The 19,135-nt window shown below is 54.4% G+C and overlaps 1 protein-coding gene across 9 annotated transcripts in view; it reads right to left on the bottom strand.

Moving 5' to 3' along the window:
- Positions 1–19,135, bottom strand: part of ERICH3 (glutamate rich 3) — a 118,451-nt gene that overhangs the window by 41,635 nt on the left and 57,681 nt on the right. For all 9 annotated transcript variants that reach the window (XM_056814919.1, XM_056814913.1, XM_056814917.1 and 6 more), the window contains 4 exons: positions 14,405–14,602; positions 10,246–10,426; positions 6,283–6,469; positions 841–1,124 (listed from right to left, as the gene is read on the bottom strand). In XM_056814919.1, the coding sequence (XP_056670897.1) occupies positions 841–1,124; positions 6,283–6,469; positions 10,246–10,426; positions 14,405–14,602 (850 nt within the window). The remainder of the gene's footprint in view (positions 1–840; positions 1,125–6,282; positions 6,470–10,245; positions 10,427–14,404; positions 14,603–19,135) is intronic.

The raw sequence follows: 19,135 nt of genomic DNA, 5'->3' as shown, positions 1-19,135 counted from the left end.
ACTCCCTTCATCCTTCAGTGAAATCCAATGCCTCCCTATTACCAGCAAGGGCCAAAGTGGATTTATTGTCTGCTCCTACAGCCTTCCACAACGTGGCCCCGTCCTGCTTCTCCACCTGTATTAAAAGTGACGGCCTTTGGGGCCACTGCAGTCTCATCACACCAGATGTGAAGAGCATCTGGGCCAGAGACACTAAATGACTTTTCTCGAGGCCACATGGCCATGGAGGCCAGGTCATTCCTCTGACTCCCAACCTTCTCGAACCTGGAACCGTCATTTCACTCTCTCCCTTCCCCTGGAACCACCAGGCCTCAAGAAACCCCCACCCAGGAAACTCAGCACCCTTTGAGGTTGGGTCACCTTCGATAGCAAAGCCTTCAGAACCCTCTCTTCCCTGACTGGAACACTGGGGGGCAGAGCAAAGAATTCCTCTCCAGCCTATTTAAAGGAGACCCCCAGACCAGCCACCCCTGGGACTAGACTCCATCATGCTCCCTCGACATCCTTCCTTTAGCTCCATTTTGTGTACTGTCTCCCCCCAAGTCCTTAGCCTGTCGGTACCTGGCACAGAGCAAGTCATTAATAGATGTTTATTAAGCGCTCAATACCAACCGAATCAACCTTTTCCACTGGTGGGTCCTACAGATGTCTTTTCTGTATTGCTCTGTAATCATTCCCAATATAACATCTCTCTAGTGGGGCCAGCGCCCCTCGTTTGGGTCACACAAACTCAATCTCCTCTTCCTGGAACGTGACAAACCTTCGGTAGCAACAGATGTCATGCCCCTCTGCTCCTACGAGCAAAGATCAAGAACTCCGAGAGTCCTTGCTACACCTTACCTTCTTTAAATGGAGCTTCATGTTTATTTTCGTAAGGAGCGGCTCCTTTTTCCTCAGCTATGTTCACCCCTTCCTTGACCGCCTTCCCAACTTTCTTATCATCTTCTGGGGCCGAACAAACGACTATGGGTGGCCTCATCATCTCCTCCTCTTCTTCAATGAGTCCTTCATTCGGTTTGAGGCACTCTTCCTCTTTCACGGCTAGCTCATTTATCTCCATAGTCTCTTTCTCTCTTTTTGGAGGTGGAAATGGCTTCTTATCAAGTCCCAGGGAAATGATGCACCTTGGTAGAGTAACAGAAAGTCCGCTGTAACATGGCGGCCCAACACTAGGGATCCCAAAGCTCTCCCTTATTACATATTAGAAAGGGGCAAAAAAAGCTTTATAAAAATGAGTTAGCAGATTGAGACTGAGTCTCTTTTTCTTTTACCAATACAATAAGAAGACTTGGCCAATGAGGAATGCTTTGTTTGACTGTGCACATATTTGGTAAGATTTGTGTTTTTCTGTTTGTTTTGATTTCCAAATGGTGGTGTTTAGAGATAAGGAGAGTAGATTGACTATTTTGTTCATTAAAAATTTTAATTTAATTGAAAATAAAATTTAACTTTAAATAAAATTTTAAATATCAGTACTCGAGGCATATAAGATTGACAAGGGTTTGTAGGGTTTTGTCTGTTTGGTTCCCTAATGGTAGTGTTTGGAGATAAGGGGAGAAGACTGATTTATTGTTATTTTTGAAAAATAAAATCAAATTTTAAATAAAAATTTCAAAATAAAATGCAATTTTCAATGAATTTTAAAATATCAGTATTATTACAGGCATGTAAATTAACTTCTTAATGACCAAAATTATCTTGTAAAATAACAGAAAAAAATTTAAATAACATTGGCTTATACAACCATAAATATCGATCTGAATAGGACCTTAGAGATAAACAAATCCAACCCCTCATTTCACAGATAAAGAAAATGAGGCCCAAAGAAGTTAAGTGACTTGCCCAAGTACACGCAGTCAGTAAATGTCTGAGGCAGGATTCATGATTCCATGTTGGACTACAAGTACCCTAACTCTTATGGACCCCGTTATAGTTTCCAACCACAATCTAGATGTCCAAGTCCATTTTTCTGAGTTCCAAAGACTGTGCAATGCATCCTCCTACCTATGCGTCCCAATTTCTTACAGCAGTATCTCAGAGCGATGTAAGAATTGTGCCCAATCATGGAGGCAGGGCAGCCAGTTGGAGCCATAGGAGGGAAAGCCCAGCTTCCTCCCCTCCTGAAACCTGGATGTCAATGTAGAAAAGTGGGGAGAGCTGGGCTTTGGGGCCATGCTCCTCTTCCCCTGGCTCTGATCCCATTGCCATGGAGCTCAGGGTCTGAACAATAGAGCCCTGTGAGCTGGGGGCATGATGGGCAGGATGGTCGAAGAGTGCCAAGGTGTCCGGTTCTCTGCGAGCATCTCGAATTCTCTGATGCTTCTGTTCTATTTCTCCTAAGCTGTACGTATCCCCCAGAAAGCAATCGAATCGGCCAATGACTGCGGGCCAAGAAAGTCAGTCACGTCAGGGGCCCGGACAGTACTCCCTCCTCCTATTACGTTGCACAAACAAACCCTTGACAACAGAGTCGCCATGCTCTGAGCCTAGGCTCTAGGCGCACGATCCCAAGACTGCCTGAGCAGCTGTGGCCAGGAGGCCCGTCCTGCTGGCTTGGCTGGCATTCATGCTCCCTCTCCCAGAAGCCTTCTCCTTATCTCGGCATGGACTTCCCAGCTTTGGTGCATGCCATGGGTAGGGAAGCTGTGACCGTTCTACAGTTGGTAGCCAAAAAGGACGGGGAAATGAAATCCAAAAAAGCTAGAAATGGCCATTTTACACTTTAAAAGTGTGTGAGAAGCAAATTCTCTCTGAGAGGCAATGAGGTGTAATATGGTGGATTAGACTGGGAATCAAGGGATCTTGGCTTAAATTGTCCCTTTTCTGCCAACTGCCAATTGGTGGCCTTGAACAGGCCTCACCTCTGAGCCTCAGAAGGCTGCCTCTAAAACAGTTTGGTGGTGCTCAGCCATCTTTAAGGTCCCTTTGTGTCTCAAGTGCAGGTTCCATTATTCTATGAGCCTCCTGGGAAGCAGGAAGGTTCAGTGGCCGACGGGCTGCAGCTGGAGTGGGCAGCCTGTGTTCGCGTCTTTGATCTGCCCTCCATCACTGTGGGGCTCTAGGAGAAGGGGGAGCCCTTCTACCACTCCACGTCTGACCTCCAAATCACTCCTACCACTTCCCACTTTATTCCTTCTAGTGAAGCTGCTCCCAGTGGGCACACCGGAAGGTATCATCTCATGACTGAACGGAATGGAATGGGATGGGAGAGTCCGGGCCTACAATCCCTCTCTGAACCTGCCTCTCCAAAGCGGGACTAACCCTACTTGCTGCCTCTCTCCCTCGGATTCGTTTGAATGAATCCGACACCCTCTTGGGAGCAAGGGGCTAGGCACTCCGGGCACGCCGTTTCTCTTCTCGGACAACTAGAGCCAGAAAGGAGAGGAGAGGCGACCCCATTGTAGAGAGGGAAAGCCCAGCCTAGGGCCTGCCTCTGCCCACACTCTTCCCTTTGCCAGGTCGCCTCACTTGTCCCAAGCCCAGCCTCCGCCTCAGAGGCTCGGCGATGCCCCCCAGTCACAGACACTTCACACGCAGGCTTCTCCACTGCCCACCTGCTTATGGACATTGGGTCACATCTGTGCTTCAGGCTGGTCAGCTCCATCCTGCTCCGGGGATGAGAGAGGCGCCGATCTGGCTTTCTGAATCTCTAAATGGGCTGTGTTCTGCTTGGTTCTGGGGTCAGTCTTCTTGCCAGGCTTCTCCAAGGCTTCTCCAAACAGCTCCCTTCCGAGATCAGCCGTGCTTAACGGAGAAAGTGGGCTGGACTTGGAGTTGAGGAAGCCCGAGGCTCAGATCCTGCCACCGACGCTCCCCGCTAGAGCTGGGTGACCCGGGGAAATGCTCGTCCTTGGGCTAGCCTCGGATCTGTGCTTGCCACAGTCCAACCCTCAATAGGAGAGCTTCACAAGGCTTCAGGGGAAGACCAAGTGGCCGCCATCACGCGAGGGCCAGGACCGCTGCCTTTCCCAGATGAAGGCTCCTCGTCTATAGAATGGGGCCGAGAAGACAACGCCGCCGACCTCACGGGGTGGTGGTGAGGACCACGGAGGTGACCCACAGCCCTAAGAACGGACAGAACTTCCTGGTCGAGGCTGTCTCCTAAGGAAACCGGAGCTCCCCGAGAGCAGGGGCCGCCTCGCTCTTCGGGCTCGCATCTCCAGGAGGTAACGGGGCTGCCCCTGCCAGAGCGAGCACCGCATTCTGTGCTTGCAGCACCCATCCGGCCGCTCACACATCATTCACCCGGAAGTTCCTGACTTAGAACCCTGCGTCCTGATGACTAGAACTGAAATCCACGCGAGAGCCCGTGTAGCCGGCAGCCAGAACGCCCTTCTGAACCGTCCCGCCTGTGGCCCCAAACCCACGTTTGCTCCAGCCAAAGCTGAGGCTGGACCTTCTGCCTCATTGGGCCCAAGAATTCCCGGGTGACGGTGCTCCCTCTCCCACAAGGCAGCAGAGACCTTGTAGGGGCACCAAGCAACCGAGACTTCTCGCCTTGTGGGCAGGAGCGGCAGAGTCCATGTAAGGGCCCCTTGGACGCGGGTGTTCTGGATCCCGGGGCCTGCCTCCGTCTCATCCAGTAAACGGACCCCAAGCCACCTAGTTTCCAGGGTAATGGCGGGCGTGAAGAGCCCTCTCTTCTTTCTCGGCCCTCTCCCTCTCCCGTCTAAACTGGAGATCCCCGAGAGCAGGGGCCCACAGTTAGACATTCAGTCTAGTAGGATCCTCAAAATTCCGTCATCGCCAGCGCCCCCTGGGAGCTGGGCGGAGAAATGCCTTCTTGAGAGACTCCATTGGCAGGAGCATCCCTGGCAGTGCTCTTCGGGGGAGCAAAGGCCTGGGAACAGAGGGGAGCCCACGGACTGGCGAATGGCTAAACAGCCTGAACGTCCCGGGACAGCGACGGGCAATCAGAGACCTTTGGGAAGCGGAAGAAAACAAGCACACCCAGGAGAACGCGGGAGGCGACGGCCCCCCAAATATGGGAGAAGGCCTGAGCCCTGCTCAGTGCGGTGGCCACTCCGAAGACGGAGGATGAAACACGGTTGCTGCCTCTGGGTGGACGGGTGGTGACCGGAGGCCTGCTGGGCGGCCATTCAGGCAAGGCCAAGAGGCCCGCTCCCTGGGGACTGGGCCCGCGGGCTCCACGCGAAGGCGGCGTGGAGCCGGGCGTGGAGGAGGGAGTGTCACCGCCAGAGAATACTTGCGAAAAGCGTGAAGTCGGGCCAAAATGAAAAGCAGACCTAAATGCTTTCAAGGGTGCAGATGCAACGCACCTAAGGCATTGTTCCTCGCTGGCTTTGCTCAAGAAGCCCCATCATATACATGGGCGGGCGGGCGTCCAGGGGCACAGAATCCCCGTCCATGGATGAAAGCCTCCTGTCGGGGCATGGCATGGAGGGGGTGTCACGAGGGCGCTGCTGAGCTCTTCTTGGCTCCTGGATGGGCGCAATCGGTCCAGGCTGAACGGAAATGGCCTGAATGCCTCCTTACGACTCCCTACACGTGTGCCCTTAGAGAAGTCACACTGCAAGCCTGACGGACAGTCATCCAGGCATTTGTCTGCTTTGCCGGGGCTTCTGGGCAAGATTCTTTTTGTTTCTATTGTCCGAGCCCACGAGAGAACCCAAAGGAGAAAACGGCGGGACTCCAATTCTCGGCAAGGACAGTCTTGATTCTGGACAACAAAGGATAAACAGGCCTGGATGCTGGGGGGGGGGGGGGCAGATGCTCAGCAGGGGGGGCCGGATGCTCAGCGGGGGGAGCGGATGCTCAGCAGAGTGGGGGAGCCTGTTTTCATTTGTTCACTGTTGGTCAGCCATACATTCATTCGTTCATTCCTCCATAAAGCAAGCCACTGCACCAGGCACCAGAGACCATGTCAGCCCTCAAGGAGCTCACATCTGCTGGGCAAATACAGACTGTGCCCATTGAATTCAAAGTGATGTCCCCCTCGCAGCAGGAGATGGGCCTCAGAGGAGCCACGAGCCCTTGAGCAGGGCTTGCAAAGACACTGGCCACCAGGAGGGCCATGGCGGGCATCGGGGCCGGAAGGTCCACCTGGTCGCGCTAGAACACAGTCTATGGAGGGGAGCCCCCGTGGCAGCGAGCCTGCGAGGATCTCGGGGGCTCTGTTATCAGGGAGGGTGTCTAGGACACAGAAATGCAGGGGACACTTGTCCCACGTGTTGCATGTATGGACGTGTGTGTATCTGGACCCATGGGTGACCCACATAAAAAAGGGGCGCTCCCTCCACCCCCCAGGACTGTTTCCCATACTTATAGCATGGAGAAGCTCCGTCGATGTCCACGAAGCCAAAGTATCCGTTCTTGCCTCCCAGCCTGGAGCCCCGGCGATGCTTGAATTCACAGCAGGAGCTCAGCCGGTCCAGCTGCATCCCATTCAGGAAGAACGTGAGGCTGAAGGGGAAGCCATAGTGGCGCTTGGAAATGAACTGAAACGTCTCTGCAAACAAGGACAAGAAGCATTAGGGAAGCAGCGGCGTGGACCTAGGCCTTAGCTCTAGGTCACAGCAACCCTTGAGGGGCTCCAAATGAAGCAGCCTCAAGTGGTTTTCATTATAACCCTTCTCCAGGAAAGAGGCCTGGGATCCCGGGGCCCCGAACCTCCGGAGAGCCAGGCCAGGCCCTTTATTGGCGGCTCGGGGCTCCGAGGCCGAAGGAGACTAAGGGCCTGATCCATTCCACACGGCATCCTTCCTCCCCGGTCCCTTCCACGTGGCATCCTTCCTCCCCGGTCCCTTCTGCGTGGCATCCTTCCATGTGGCATCCTTCCTCCCCGGTCCCTTCCACACAGCATCCTTCCTCCCCGGTCCCTTCCATGTGGTATCCTTCCTCCCTGGTACCTTCCACATAGCATCCTTCCTCCCCGGTCCCTTCCGCGCAGCATCCTTCCTCCCCGGTCCCTTCCGCGCAGCATCCTTCCTCCCCGGTCCCTTCCGCGCAGCATCCTTCCTCCCCGGTCCCTTCCACACAGCATCCTTCCTCCCCGGTCCCTTCCACGTGGCATCCTTCCTCCCCGGTCCCTTCCGCACGGCATCCTTCCTCCCCGGTCCCTTCCGCGCAGCATCCTTCCTCCCCAGTCCCTTCCACACAGCATCCTTCCATGTGGCATCCTTCCTCCCCGGTCCCTTCCGCGTGGCATCCTTCCATGTGGCATCCTTCCTCCCCGGTCCCTTCCACGTGGCATCCTTCCTCCCTGGTCCCAAGGCTGAGAAAGCCTGCTCTGGGAGAAGGTGTGAGAAAGCAGAGGCCCCAAGGGCAGCTCACACTGACCGTGGCCCATTCACGTTTGGACACAGAGGCAGGGGCCTTGAGGGTCCAGGAGGCCCTGACCCAGACAGACACAGCAGGCAGCTGGACCCCCTCTCTGGCAGCTCGGCCCTCGGCCTTTTATTCAAGAAAAAGGTCCGGCGCCACGGCATCCTCCATTTCTTTCTCTGCCCCACAAGGCTCCGTGCAGATGGGATAAGGGACTGGACCTGAGATGGCGTCCAAGCAGGGAGCTCCATCTGTCTGGTGCCAGGAATCAGCCCCTTCCCCTTCGCCTCAGAGCTGCCCAGGCCACAGCAAGCATTGCAGGTAGGCCTGGAGACTTGGAGGTCTGCTGGGAGGCCGCAGTGGCGGTGCAGATTCTCTCTGGGGCTGCCCCCGGCCCCCGTGGCCCTCTACTCCGTGCGGGAGCGGGCCCTGGAGGAGGCCCATGCCCTGGGCCCAGGAGGGGAAACAATGAGGAAGCCCTGACAGCCCGGGCCTGCCCCCAACACGTCTGCCATCTCACGGAGAGGCCCACGGCGCCTGGACGTCAAGCAGGAGCAGCGAACAGCACGCGGAGGCCCCTAACTGACAGCCGGAGGGGCGGGCAGAGAAGAGGGTGCCCGTGAGGACTGCAGGGAGGCCCCGACTTACCGCGGAGGCACACCGGAATTCACTCCGGACTTGGAGAAGTGGAGGGGAGGAGCGGCCATGGCCGGCAGCGGTCGGTCCAGGAGAAGGAAGAGAAGGGGAGCGGGTGGGAGTGTGCCCGCAGCGGCGGCATGACGCCCAAGAGAACAGCAGCTCGGCGGACGCGCTTTCCCCCTCCGAGTGGGGATCGGGACGAGAGGTGCGAAGGACACCCAGGAAACAAGGGGCTCCGGGTCCCGGGCGTCCGGCTGCCGAGGACTAAAAGGGAGGCCCACAAGGGCCACGTTCCGCACGAGGCAGCTAGGGACGGGGGGAGGGTGGCGAGGGATGAGGAGGGTCCACACAGGGAACTCCCTGCCTTCCAGAGGCCAGTGGGCCGAGGACCGGGCAGGGGCAGGGAGGGAGGAGGGACTCTTTCTACCCGGATCTCCTCCGACCTCGGCAGATGCTTATCCCCCGCTTGCTCATCTGTCCATTTAGAGCTGAGAAGCCATCAGGAAAGGCTGGGTCTCTGCTCCCGTCTCTCTCCGCTGTGCCCGGAAGCCTCCAGGCCTGGGCAGCCAAGAGGCCGAGGCGAGGCGACGGCAGGGAGAGGAGGGGCTGGCGCACGGAGGACGCTCTCCTCCAGCCCAGCGGCCGGCACCGGAGGGAGCAGGCACGCCCCGGCACTGAGCCAGCGAGCCTCGGCCTCGAAGCCCTCGGGCCTCTGCCCCTGCTGTCTCCTCCGAGAAGGCCTCCATCTTCTGCAGGAGGCAGGACCTGACCTGGGTCTCTGGGAGGCATCCATCCCTCCGGACCAAGCTCCCCGGAGGCAGGAACCAGTCCGCTGTCCCCTGTGCACAGGGCACAGACCGGGGCTGGGTTGGGGGATGTTACTTCTCTGAACAGAACCCAGAGGACGGCGCTTCATGGCGGCGGGCCTCCCTTTGCTCATCTGTAAGACGAGGACCAGGAAGCGTCTGACGAAGGGGCTTCCATGACGTGCCTTCCAAGTCCGGATCACGGACCGCGAAGGAGGAAGTCACAGAACGCAGCCTTAAGACCGCCGCCTCACGGAGGAGTCTCACGAGGGGCTCCCCCAGGCCCCGGGCTTAGAATGAGCCCCCTCCCATGTCCCTTCTCCTCGGCGGCTGCCCGTAAATCTGGAACAACTCGGACTCAAACGGATCAAAAGGGTCGGTGAGGGCAGGGAAGAGCTTCCGCGCCTCCGTCCGTCCGTGCTGCAGGTCCCCGCGCTCCCCGCGGCGGCCGCCTCTTCTTCCCCGCAGGAACGGCTTGGCGGGGGCTCTTTGGTGACGTCCACTCCGAGGCTTCCATTTTCTTCACACCGAGCCACGCCTGGGTGAATTGGGCCCTTTTCTTTTTTGTCAAAGACGAGCTGACCAGGCTAAAAGGAGTCGCGCTCTTTCCCATTTCTTTCCTGCCCCGCCATGACATGAAGGATGTCCGATCAGAAGAAAAGTTCCTATTTGGATGAATGGCTAAGAACAAGTCCTTGAGGAGGACATTTTCCCCGAGACAAGCTTTCGCCAAGAAGTTATTAAAACGATCATGTCTGTGAGAAAGAACAACACAAGTACGACTTTCCATTTCCCTCTCGCCGCCCCTGGCTGGCTCCGTGGCAGATCTGTCCACGTGGGGGACTTCCAGTGCGGAAAGGCCTCTACCCAAGCAGACCGGAGCCCATCGGTGGCTCGCCGGTACGTCTTGCCTCGGGAAGGTCAAGTCACAAAGTTATTCTGAGTGGGGTGAGGTTTGAACTCGCGTCTTTCTGCCTCGCAGACCAGTCGTCTCCCTGTGATGCAATGGTAAACCTCCGATGCACCGCGGAACATGAGTCAGATACTGAGATCTGGGACGCTCTCTACGACCGGATGGAGAACATTCGTCCGAGGCCTCCGACTGTCCACCAGGCAGGGGCAGGTCCATGCTGAAGTCCCTCGGATTTGTGACTGGAGTTCAGGGTTGACTTTGTAAAGAAAAAGAAAGAACCCACCGTCCTGGCCTAGTTCTCTCCGAATAAGGGACGACGGAATTCCCCAGGGCAACGGTACCAGGAAGCACGGCCTTCTGGGACAATTTGGTCCTGCCCCCTCTGGATAATCTCTCCTCCAATGAATCTGCTCCCTCCTTAAATCACGGCAGCCCCTTTTTGCTGGCTCCAGGAGCGTCGCTGCGGCCTTAATTCTACCCACCAAGAAGCTGTCAATCTCTCCTGGCTTGAAGGCAGCGGGCCTCTACGTCCCCGGGCAGGCCTGTACCTTCTGTCTCTACCTCCCGGCCCCTTCCAGAGAGCTCCCCCCGCCGGCCCGGTACCTTTCTCGAGGAGTCTGCCTTGGAAGACACAGAGGTTTTCTCCGCCGCAGTGCTGCTGGTAAATTTTGATCTCGTCTCTAGAATTGATGTCGTCGTGATTCAGGTGCACTCTCTTCCCCCAGTAGATCATGGTGATGAAGGCATTACTGTGCAGCGGGGACTTGTGAAACCTTCCTGAATCCTGGCGGGGAAGAGAAAGCACGCGTGAGCCTCGCAGAAAGATGGCGGGAGCCCAAAGCCCCTCTCCGGAAGGTGGGCGCAGACCAAGGAAAGCGACTCTAAGCCGCCGTCCCACCAAGAGCCGTCGAGGGCAAAGCGGCCTCTTCGAACAGCACTGTCCAACAGCTGGACAGCCTCTGACGTCCCTTCCCAGTCCCCAGGTCTGCCATTCTGCCATCCTGAAGGAGGAGAGGGGAAGGGAGAGACCATTCCGAGCCTGAGGGCCCATCCCTACAAAGGCACAGGGGCAGGAAATGGGCTCTCCTAGCCAGCTACCACTGGGTGAACTCCAGAGAGGGGGAGGTAGCCACTGCCAGGGATTATGAGGGAGATTCAGGTCTTCACAGACCAAAGAGGGTCTTGGTGGAGGGCCATCACTCAGGTCAATCAGGGAGGCACTGCTGGGCGTGAACACGTGAGGAAAGAGTGATGGTCACCTGACAGCAGCTCAGGACCATGCATGGGGAGCCCACAGGCTGCCCTGGTGCCCTCCCACCAGAAGGACAGAAGGAAATTAGCATTTACTCTCCATCAGGCACTGTCCTAAGTGCTGAAAGTAGGAGGCACAGTCCCTGGCCTCAAGAAGCTCCTGTTGGCTGGGGAAGCCCCACCATAAAGGAATGGAGGTGGGGAGGCACAGCATTGTGGGAGAATCTGAGAGGGAGCGTTTTTCACTCAAGAAAGGGCTTTGCAGCTCACCACGGGTCAGGCCCTGGGCTGACTGGGGATCCAGAGACACGCTTCCGCACAAATGTGCCAAAGGGAGGAAGGAATACAGAAGGGCAGTGCATTTTCTGTAACGTTGTATATAATTCAAAGTTGTTCTCTTTCTACTCACTGTGAACATCTGTGGCTAGGTGGTGCTTGGTGCCTCTCTGGGAGAAGAGGGGCCGTTTTACGGGCCCCCTTTGCACCCACAGAAATAGCTGGAGGACTGATTTCAAAGTAAAAGAAGACCCCCAGGCCTGAGCATGGACGTGAACCTATGGGAAGTCCCCCAGCGTCGTTTTAGGGACTGTCGTGAGTCCCCCGGAACACTTCAGTGTCCAGTGAAGACTATGGGCGGGGTGGAGCGCCCAGGGACTAAGAGCCATGACAGAGGACAGGAATAAGCATAATGAAACTCCCCAATGGACCGGGCACTGGGTGTGGGGCTTTTACAAACACTGGCTCCTTGAGCCTCCACAAGGGAGCTCGGAGGCTCCTACGACGGGCCTAGACACTTTCCTAAGCATGATCTCTGCTTCCTTTTCCGTCCCTTCGCTCGTTTATCTTCATGCACTCACTCGTATTCGAGTTGTACTTGAAGAGTGCGTGTTTGAGTCCTTGGCACAGGAAGACAAGAGGAGAAATAAGAGGGGGCTCTACCACAGGGAGGAAGGAGAGCTGCACATGGACAGAGGCAGCAAGGCATGGCCAGCTCTGAGCATTGCATTTACCAGAGCAATGGCGTTGAACTGACTCCATTTTGGCAAATGTCACCAAATAAGAAAAGCAAAGACCCCAACAGCAACTACACTCAATAGTCCTGGGGACGACTCTGGGCTGGGGTGTTGCCAATGCCTCGGGGGCCTTGTCAAACTCGGGCAGCCTTCTGAAAGGGGAGGAACAGGGCAGATCTCCTCTTTCCATAGGACTCGTCACCTCCTGTAGGCAAAGTCAGGGGAAAGGAAATGGGACCTGACTGGAGCACACACAAGGGCCGAAATCTGTAACCAGGAACACCCTCCAGACCCTCAAATCCCAGTAAGACCGGCCGGAGGAGCCCAAGCAGGGGGCTAAGCGACAGAGGCTACACGGCCATCAGGGCAGATGGCTCCACTCTGCACAGGCCTCGGTCAGTGTGTCTGCTGGCATGGCCTTTGATGGGAGCTTTCGGTGTGTGGGCAGGAGGAGAGAGCGGGCCAGGGATGGGGAGGAGGCAGGGAGCCCATGCAACATGGCGAGCATGAAGTTGGCCTCAGGAAAGTCTCGACTAAAAGCGCCTAGGAGAACATGGGCATCCCAGCCTGCCATGAGGAGAAGAGCTCCGAGGATCTGCCTAAGCCGCTCATCTCCATGGGAGGAGGCTGGGGACCAGGGAGAGGCACTGAGCCTAGACCAAAGAGGTCATCACGGTGGGGTCAGGATTTGAACCAAGGTCTCCTGACACAACCTGCATCATTTTTTCTGGTGCAGCATTTTATCTCCCTTTAAAGGAACAGTCAACAAGTATGTATTAAGCACCCCCTATAGAGCAGGGTCTGGGCTCAAAGCTACCAAGACCAAGAAGGGCAAAGGCGTGATTCCTGGCCTCGGGACACTCACATTTTCATGGGTCTCTACCCAGCCTAGCCTGGGGGTGATCTCCCATGGAGAGAGCTTAGCCCCAGGTGGGAGGCCCATCCAGACAACGAGGGGAAAGTGGCCTTGCACACTCCATGATCTGTCTGCCTTTTTCAGATCTGTGTGACTCTCTTTCGGCTAGGAGCCTGGGAGCAGGAATAGAGGAGTGCCTTGGACAGCCCTCACCGTCTGGCTGCAGAGCCAGACGAGTGGCCGTGGACACAACGGACCGCTTCAGCATCACAGGACTCTGGGTCCAGAAGGGGCGGTTGGGAACCGCAGTGCCACCACCCTCTCGCTCCCGAAGAACTCTGGAGTCCCTGGACCCCAGATGTGTCCCGAGCAAGTACAGAACCCCGGGGAAAGCTGAATACAGGCAGGAACAATGACAGAAGCACAATCAGAGACTAGTTGGCTACTTCATCCTCTCCTAATAGGGGAGATGTCTATTCAACCCAACCCATGTCCCAGTTGGAGACACATTTAAAACTGGCTGCTCCCGAGTGACCCTGGATCTTGGGTGGAAGGGTCCACGACCCTGGGGAGATAAAGGCCAGATGCCGCAAAGCATTCTCTGGCTCAACAGGTGTATTAGTTAAATTCTCAAATAGGAGACATCCAGGCTACCTGACCCAAAATTCCTAAAATGTCTTGATTTTCACAACATGGCGGAGTAGAGGGATTGTTGGGCTTGTAATCAGCAAGTCTTGGGTTCCAAATTTCCCTTCTGGTACCCTGGGCAAAGGAGAGTTCCTTAACATCATGGAGCCCATTTCTTTATCTCCAAATTAAGTGAAATGACCTCTTTTGTCCAACCATCCTAGGGGTTTTGTGATGATCGGCAAACTCCAAAGAATCATCTAAATAGCAGTCACTTGTGATGAAGGGGGAGAGAGGAAAAAGAATGAGAAAGGAGAAAAAGGAGTCAAAATTGGGGGGAGGAGGAAGAGGGCAGGGAGGGAGGGGAGAGAGGAAAAAGATGGCAATGAAGAGGAAGAGGAGGAGGGGGAAGCCACTGCTCAAAATTCCCCCCAAGGCATCAGCCTGTCTAATCCACTGAAATGCTCCCCAAAATGGAGATATCCCAGCAGACACGCCTGCCATTCAGTAATCAGAGTTCGAGTTCTCCTTATTCTTTTGGAACTTCCTTACAATTAAATTGAGAGGAAAGGTGACTGGGCTTCCCAGAAAACTGTGCCTAGTAGAAGCTTGCCTGCCTTTTAAACTCATTCTGCCTCGAGCTTTGAGGGGCCAAGTCTAACAAGTGTCATTAATAGCACCAAGAACAGAAGGGGGGACTCTCCGAGCGTCTGGCTGGGCTCATTAAAAACAAACTTTACTGTTTTCTTCCAAGAAAGAAAGCAGAAGCTTCTGACACCCCAGCAAGACAGGGCGGGCGCAGAGGCCTGCTTACTTTGGGAGAGGGGCTGGCTGGCTGGCTGACAATTCTCTTGTGGAAACGTCCAATTGGCCGTCCAAGTGGCTCGATGTCTGCTGCACTGGGGTCAGCAACTACATTTGGAAAATGTTCCCCAGCTCCCCGCAAGGCCACCCCCATCCCCTGCCCGTGCCCTGGAGCAATCTGGTTCTGCAAACAAATCGGTTAAGCAATTACCCTGTGAGGATCCGGAAGGGTGGGTGCTGTGGTGGGGCGGGTTCTTCTCCTCCACGCCTCAATGCGACTTTTGTTAATCATCTTTTCATTTCTTGGGGATGGTGGTGGAGGCACAGGCATCAAATACTCATTAATAATGGGCAACTGATATGGAGAGACTCCATGGGAATGCTCTGCAGTATTTCGGTACCTTTCGCCCTGGAAGCAGAGGTCTTGGTGTTAGAACTCACTCAATAAAAAGGAGAAAAAAATCATCTCGCTTTAAGGGCTCCCCTAGATCAGCACAGCCAGGATTTGGGAGTCCTGCTACTGCGGGACGGTGTTTTAGACACCGCCATCCCCCCTTGGCTCTCCGGGTGACTTGAGGAAGCACCTGCCTGCCTTCCAGTCACGCCCGGTGTAAATGAGCAAACAATGCTGACACACTTGTACTCCACGGGACCCAGCAGAGGTCACATGAGACGAGGCCCATACCAGCACTGGGCCTTCAGAGGGCTCCATCAGCGTGGGGTCCTCTGGGACGGGCGGCGCGGCACCAACACGTAAAATTCTGCGATTCTACCTTACCCACCTTGATCAGGATTGAGGCCCCATCGTTGCCCCACAATCACTGAAACTCATTGTCTCTCTCTTCAGTATAAGAGAAAGTGTGGGAGAAAACCACCTGCCCGTGCCCACACTTTCTGGGCAATAAGGGAATTAAGCACTTCTTCCTGGGACATAGAGACAAGGAAACAGTCTAGCCAAGTGGGCCTCAGCTTCCTCTTTTGTAAAGGGAGGGCGTTGGGCTACTTGATGCATGAGGGTCCCTTCTACTTCGAGACTGAACAAAAGGAGAACCTAGAGTTGGAGAATCACAGATGAGGAAACTGAGGCAGAGGTCAAGGGTATAACCCTTGCCTGTATAGTTAGCCAATATCTGAGGCCATATTGGAAACCAGACCTACTACTCTACTCACTACACCACCGCTTGATCACGCTCACTATGCATGACTGTCAATGGCAAGGCTTAAACCCAGCTCCTCTTCCTGGTCTTCTACCCAGTACACCAGAAAACCATGTTATTCTCTAAATGGAAATGTCTGTGGAATAAGGTATACACGGGACAGTGCCTCATGCAGAGCAGGCACTTCCTATGCTTGGTGGAGGACTGCCTGGGATGATAAAAATGACAACGGCCTTCGCACCTCCGTAGCACTACAGAATTTACTGAACCTTTTACTGATGCTCATCTGGACACTAACCTACTTGCTTTCTGCCCATAAAAAAAGAACAATGGTAGCCCCGGGCTATCCTGTCATAGCTGAGAAGATTTATTCCTAATACCGTACCATTTTTCTTTCTAAAGAAGGCTTTGACTGTAGTGATTAATTTCTAGTAGGGCCCAGAAACTTCCTATTTTTAAAAACTTCCTCCTCATTCCTTTGCCCTGACAATCCTAGAAATGGCCTCATATACCCTACCAAATCGGAAGAATTAAGATTATCAGCTCCATCGTGTCCAGTAAACAAAAACTAGACATACCAACGAGTATGTCTGAAGGAAGCATGGCAACGTCCTTGATTCCCCTGCCCCACTGAGACAAATAGGGGATCCTCAGTCTTGGACCAATCTAACTTGATTTCTTCATCTAGATTAGCAAGGACATTAGAACCCTGTGGTCAGGCCCACGCTTCCCCATCACCAGGAGGGGATCGTGCAGGAAGCAGAAAACGTCACCTCATCCCCCTCATTCGTTACCCACCAATTAGAAATGTTCTGGGCTGCATAGGGGAGGATTTAATGGGGAACTTCAAAAATTGTATTTAATGATTCAAGCTGTTGAGTGACTATCTTTGTCTCTGATCATTGAGAGAAATCGTGGACCAATTAACTTATTGATTATTGCTAGCCTGAGCAATAAATTGATTTTCTCTCTTGGGATTTCTACCCATCACGTTCCTTCTGTCAACTGTGGTCATTTATTTGGGGGATTTAATAGTCTAAATCTCAAACAGCTGGCATTTTCTAGCAGGGACCCAGACTCACTCAGTATTTCAGCTGGAGGCAATACGCATTTGCTTTTATTATTTTAGGGGACTCCATGTCCCAACATGCTGGCTCTGAGGAAACCTGGTCAGAACTCAAGAGCTGTCATATGTCTCATCATCCTGGGATCTTAAATGAACATGTTTGTCCTTCACAGCAGAACGCCCTCACTAATGAAGATGCCAATTATTCTCCCCTCTTTAGGGGCCCTGACACTTCACGGCTCCACGAGCTCCTCTTAGAATTGTCAAAATGGAACAGATGCAATCTATCGAAAGCATAACGGAACTTCAGGAAGGCACCAAAAGCCCAGAATTAGGGGAGATTCCCTGAGCCCTTTGCCAGCCAGCAGGAGAACCCTCCCTTCCTTCCTCCCTGCCTTCCTTCCTTCCTACCTACTTTCCTTCTTTCCTTCCTCCCTCCCTCCCTCCCTCCCTTCCTTCCTTCCTTCCTTCCTTCCTTCCTTCCTTCCTTCCTCCCTTCCTCCTCCCTCCCTCCTTCCTTCCTTCCTTCTTGCCTGCTTTCCTTCCTTCTTCACTCTTCACCTCTCTTAGAAGCCTGGCCCCAAGCAATTCCACACATTGATGGGAAACGCCATGCCATATGCATTTCATCTATTTGAGGACATGTTCATGTCCTCGCTTTGGGGTATGTGACCCCCTCCCGGATCCTGAGCAGAGCTAATGGGGGCAGTCAAAGGAAACTGCAGCGACTGGGGATGAACTCAGGGTTGAGGAGTCCCAGCAGGGAAGGGAGCAGCAGCTCATCCTGCTCTGTGAGGGCTAGAGGGTCCCAGGCTGGTGAGTTAGCAACATGGGGGCAGGGGGAGCCCTTCTGTCTTCTCTTAAGCCCCCCCTCCAAGGGCAGCTTCCCACCCACAACCATGAGGCCAGCTGGATGGACCTGATGGGCCACTACATCCAACACAGCTGTTTGCACCTCTCCCCCTGTTTGTGAGGGGCCACATCCAGGGGACTGAATAGATGGGGAACTGGGCATGTTGGGATCTCCTGAGTCCAGAGCGATGCCTGGGATGGGGGGGTCTCCCCAGATGTTGTTACTGCTCTCTGGTGCTAGCACAGAGGTATGTTTAACCTCTCAGTTCTAAGGAACGCGTGACCCCAGCATGTTTGTCCTTTCTATGAAGGATCGCCTCATTTTGTGGAGGGAGAACTGAAAGGAGCAAAGGTAAGGAGGAGACAGGGTTTAGGCTGTGTGGATTGGACATTGTTCTGAGTGGATCAACGTGCCCTATGAAGAGAGAAAGGGAGACAGAGACAGAGAGGAGGGAGGAGGGGGAGAAGGAGAGGGAGAGACAGAGACAGAAACAGAGACAGATAGGGAAAGCCAGGCAGAGATCCAGAGACAGAGAGAGACAGGGAGGAGGGAGGAGGGGGAGAAAGAGAGACAGAGACAGAGAGAGGGAGGAGGGGGAGAAGGAGAGACAGAGACAGAAACAGAAACAGAGCCAGATAGGGAAAGCCAGACAGAGATCCAGAGACAGAGAGAGACAGGGAGGAGGGAGGAAGGGGAGAAGGAGAGGGAGAGACAGAGACAGAAACAGAGCCAGATAGGGAAAGCCAGACAGAGATCCAGAGACAGAGAGAGACAGGGAGGAGGGAGGAGGGGGAGAAGGAGAGAGAGACAGAAACAGAAACAGAGCCAGATAGGGAAAGCCAGACAGAGATCCAGAGACAGAGAGAGACAGGGAGGAGGGAGGAAGGGAAGAAGGAGAGGGAGAGACAGAGACAGAAACAGAGCCAGATAGGGAAAGCCAGACAGAGATCCAGAGACAGAGAGAGACAGGGAGGAGGGAGGAGGAGGAGAAGGAGAAGGAGAGGGAGAGACAGAGACAGAGACAGAGAGGAGGGAGGAGGAGGAGGAGAAAGAGAGACAGAGACAGAAACAGAGCCAGATAGGGAAAGCCAGACAGAGATCCAGAGACAGAGAGAGACAGGGAGGAGGGAGGAGGGAGGAGGGGGAGAAAGAGAGACAGAGACAGAGAGAGGGAGGGAGGGAGGGAAGGGCAGTCCCTAGAACCATGCCCAGCACTTTCGCCCAACAAGGAATGTGCAAACAGACAGATGTGAGATGCTCCAGGACTCACAAGGGCTGAGTTAAATAGGATCAGGATGTCAATCAATGCCCACAGTGGTTAAACATTTAACATTTGGAAACAGCACAAATCTCTGCTTTAAAGAAATCCTTTCTCTACTTTTGGTTTAGGCCTTCAAATGCCCCCCCCCCCGCCCCACTCTGGACAGACCTCAGAACTCTGTCCTCCAGCTTCTCTCTTCCTCCCCCTTTTTCTCTTTCCCTCTCCCTGCCTCTGTCTCTGACCTGTCTTTGCCTCTGCCTTTTTCTCTCTCTTCTCTCTCTGTCTCTGACCTTCTCTCATACCTCACAGTTCCTGTACCTCCTCACCTCTCTCCATTCCTTTGCTTGGTGCCTCCCATAACTATGTGGAGCTTCCTCATGTGTGCCTCTGGGAGCCCCTACTTCTCCTCAGCTCAAGATGAGCTCCAAGAACCCCATTTGGAGTTCTCCTTCTTTGGGCATGTCCTGCCCACATCACATCCTACTTCTTTTTGTGTCTTTTCTTTTCATCTATGGACATGTGGAGCCACCAGCAGCAACAAGCCCTACCACCACTGTAATATTTATTGGGAAAGGAAAATAGGGTTGGAAAAATGGGGGATGATG

Source organism: Monodelphis domestica, chromosome 2 (assembly GCF_027887165.1).
Source record: "Monodelphis domestica isolate mMonDom1 chromosome 2, mMonDom1.pri, whole genome shotgun sequence".
Taxonomy (NCBI): domain Eukaryota; kingdom Metazoa; phylum Chordata; class Mammalia; order Didelphimorphia; family Didelphidae; genus Monodelphis; species Monodelphis domestica.
The sequence above is the reverse complement of the archived record's forward strand: the minus strand, read 5'-3'. Positions and strand labels throughout refer to the sequence as shown.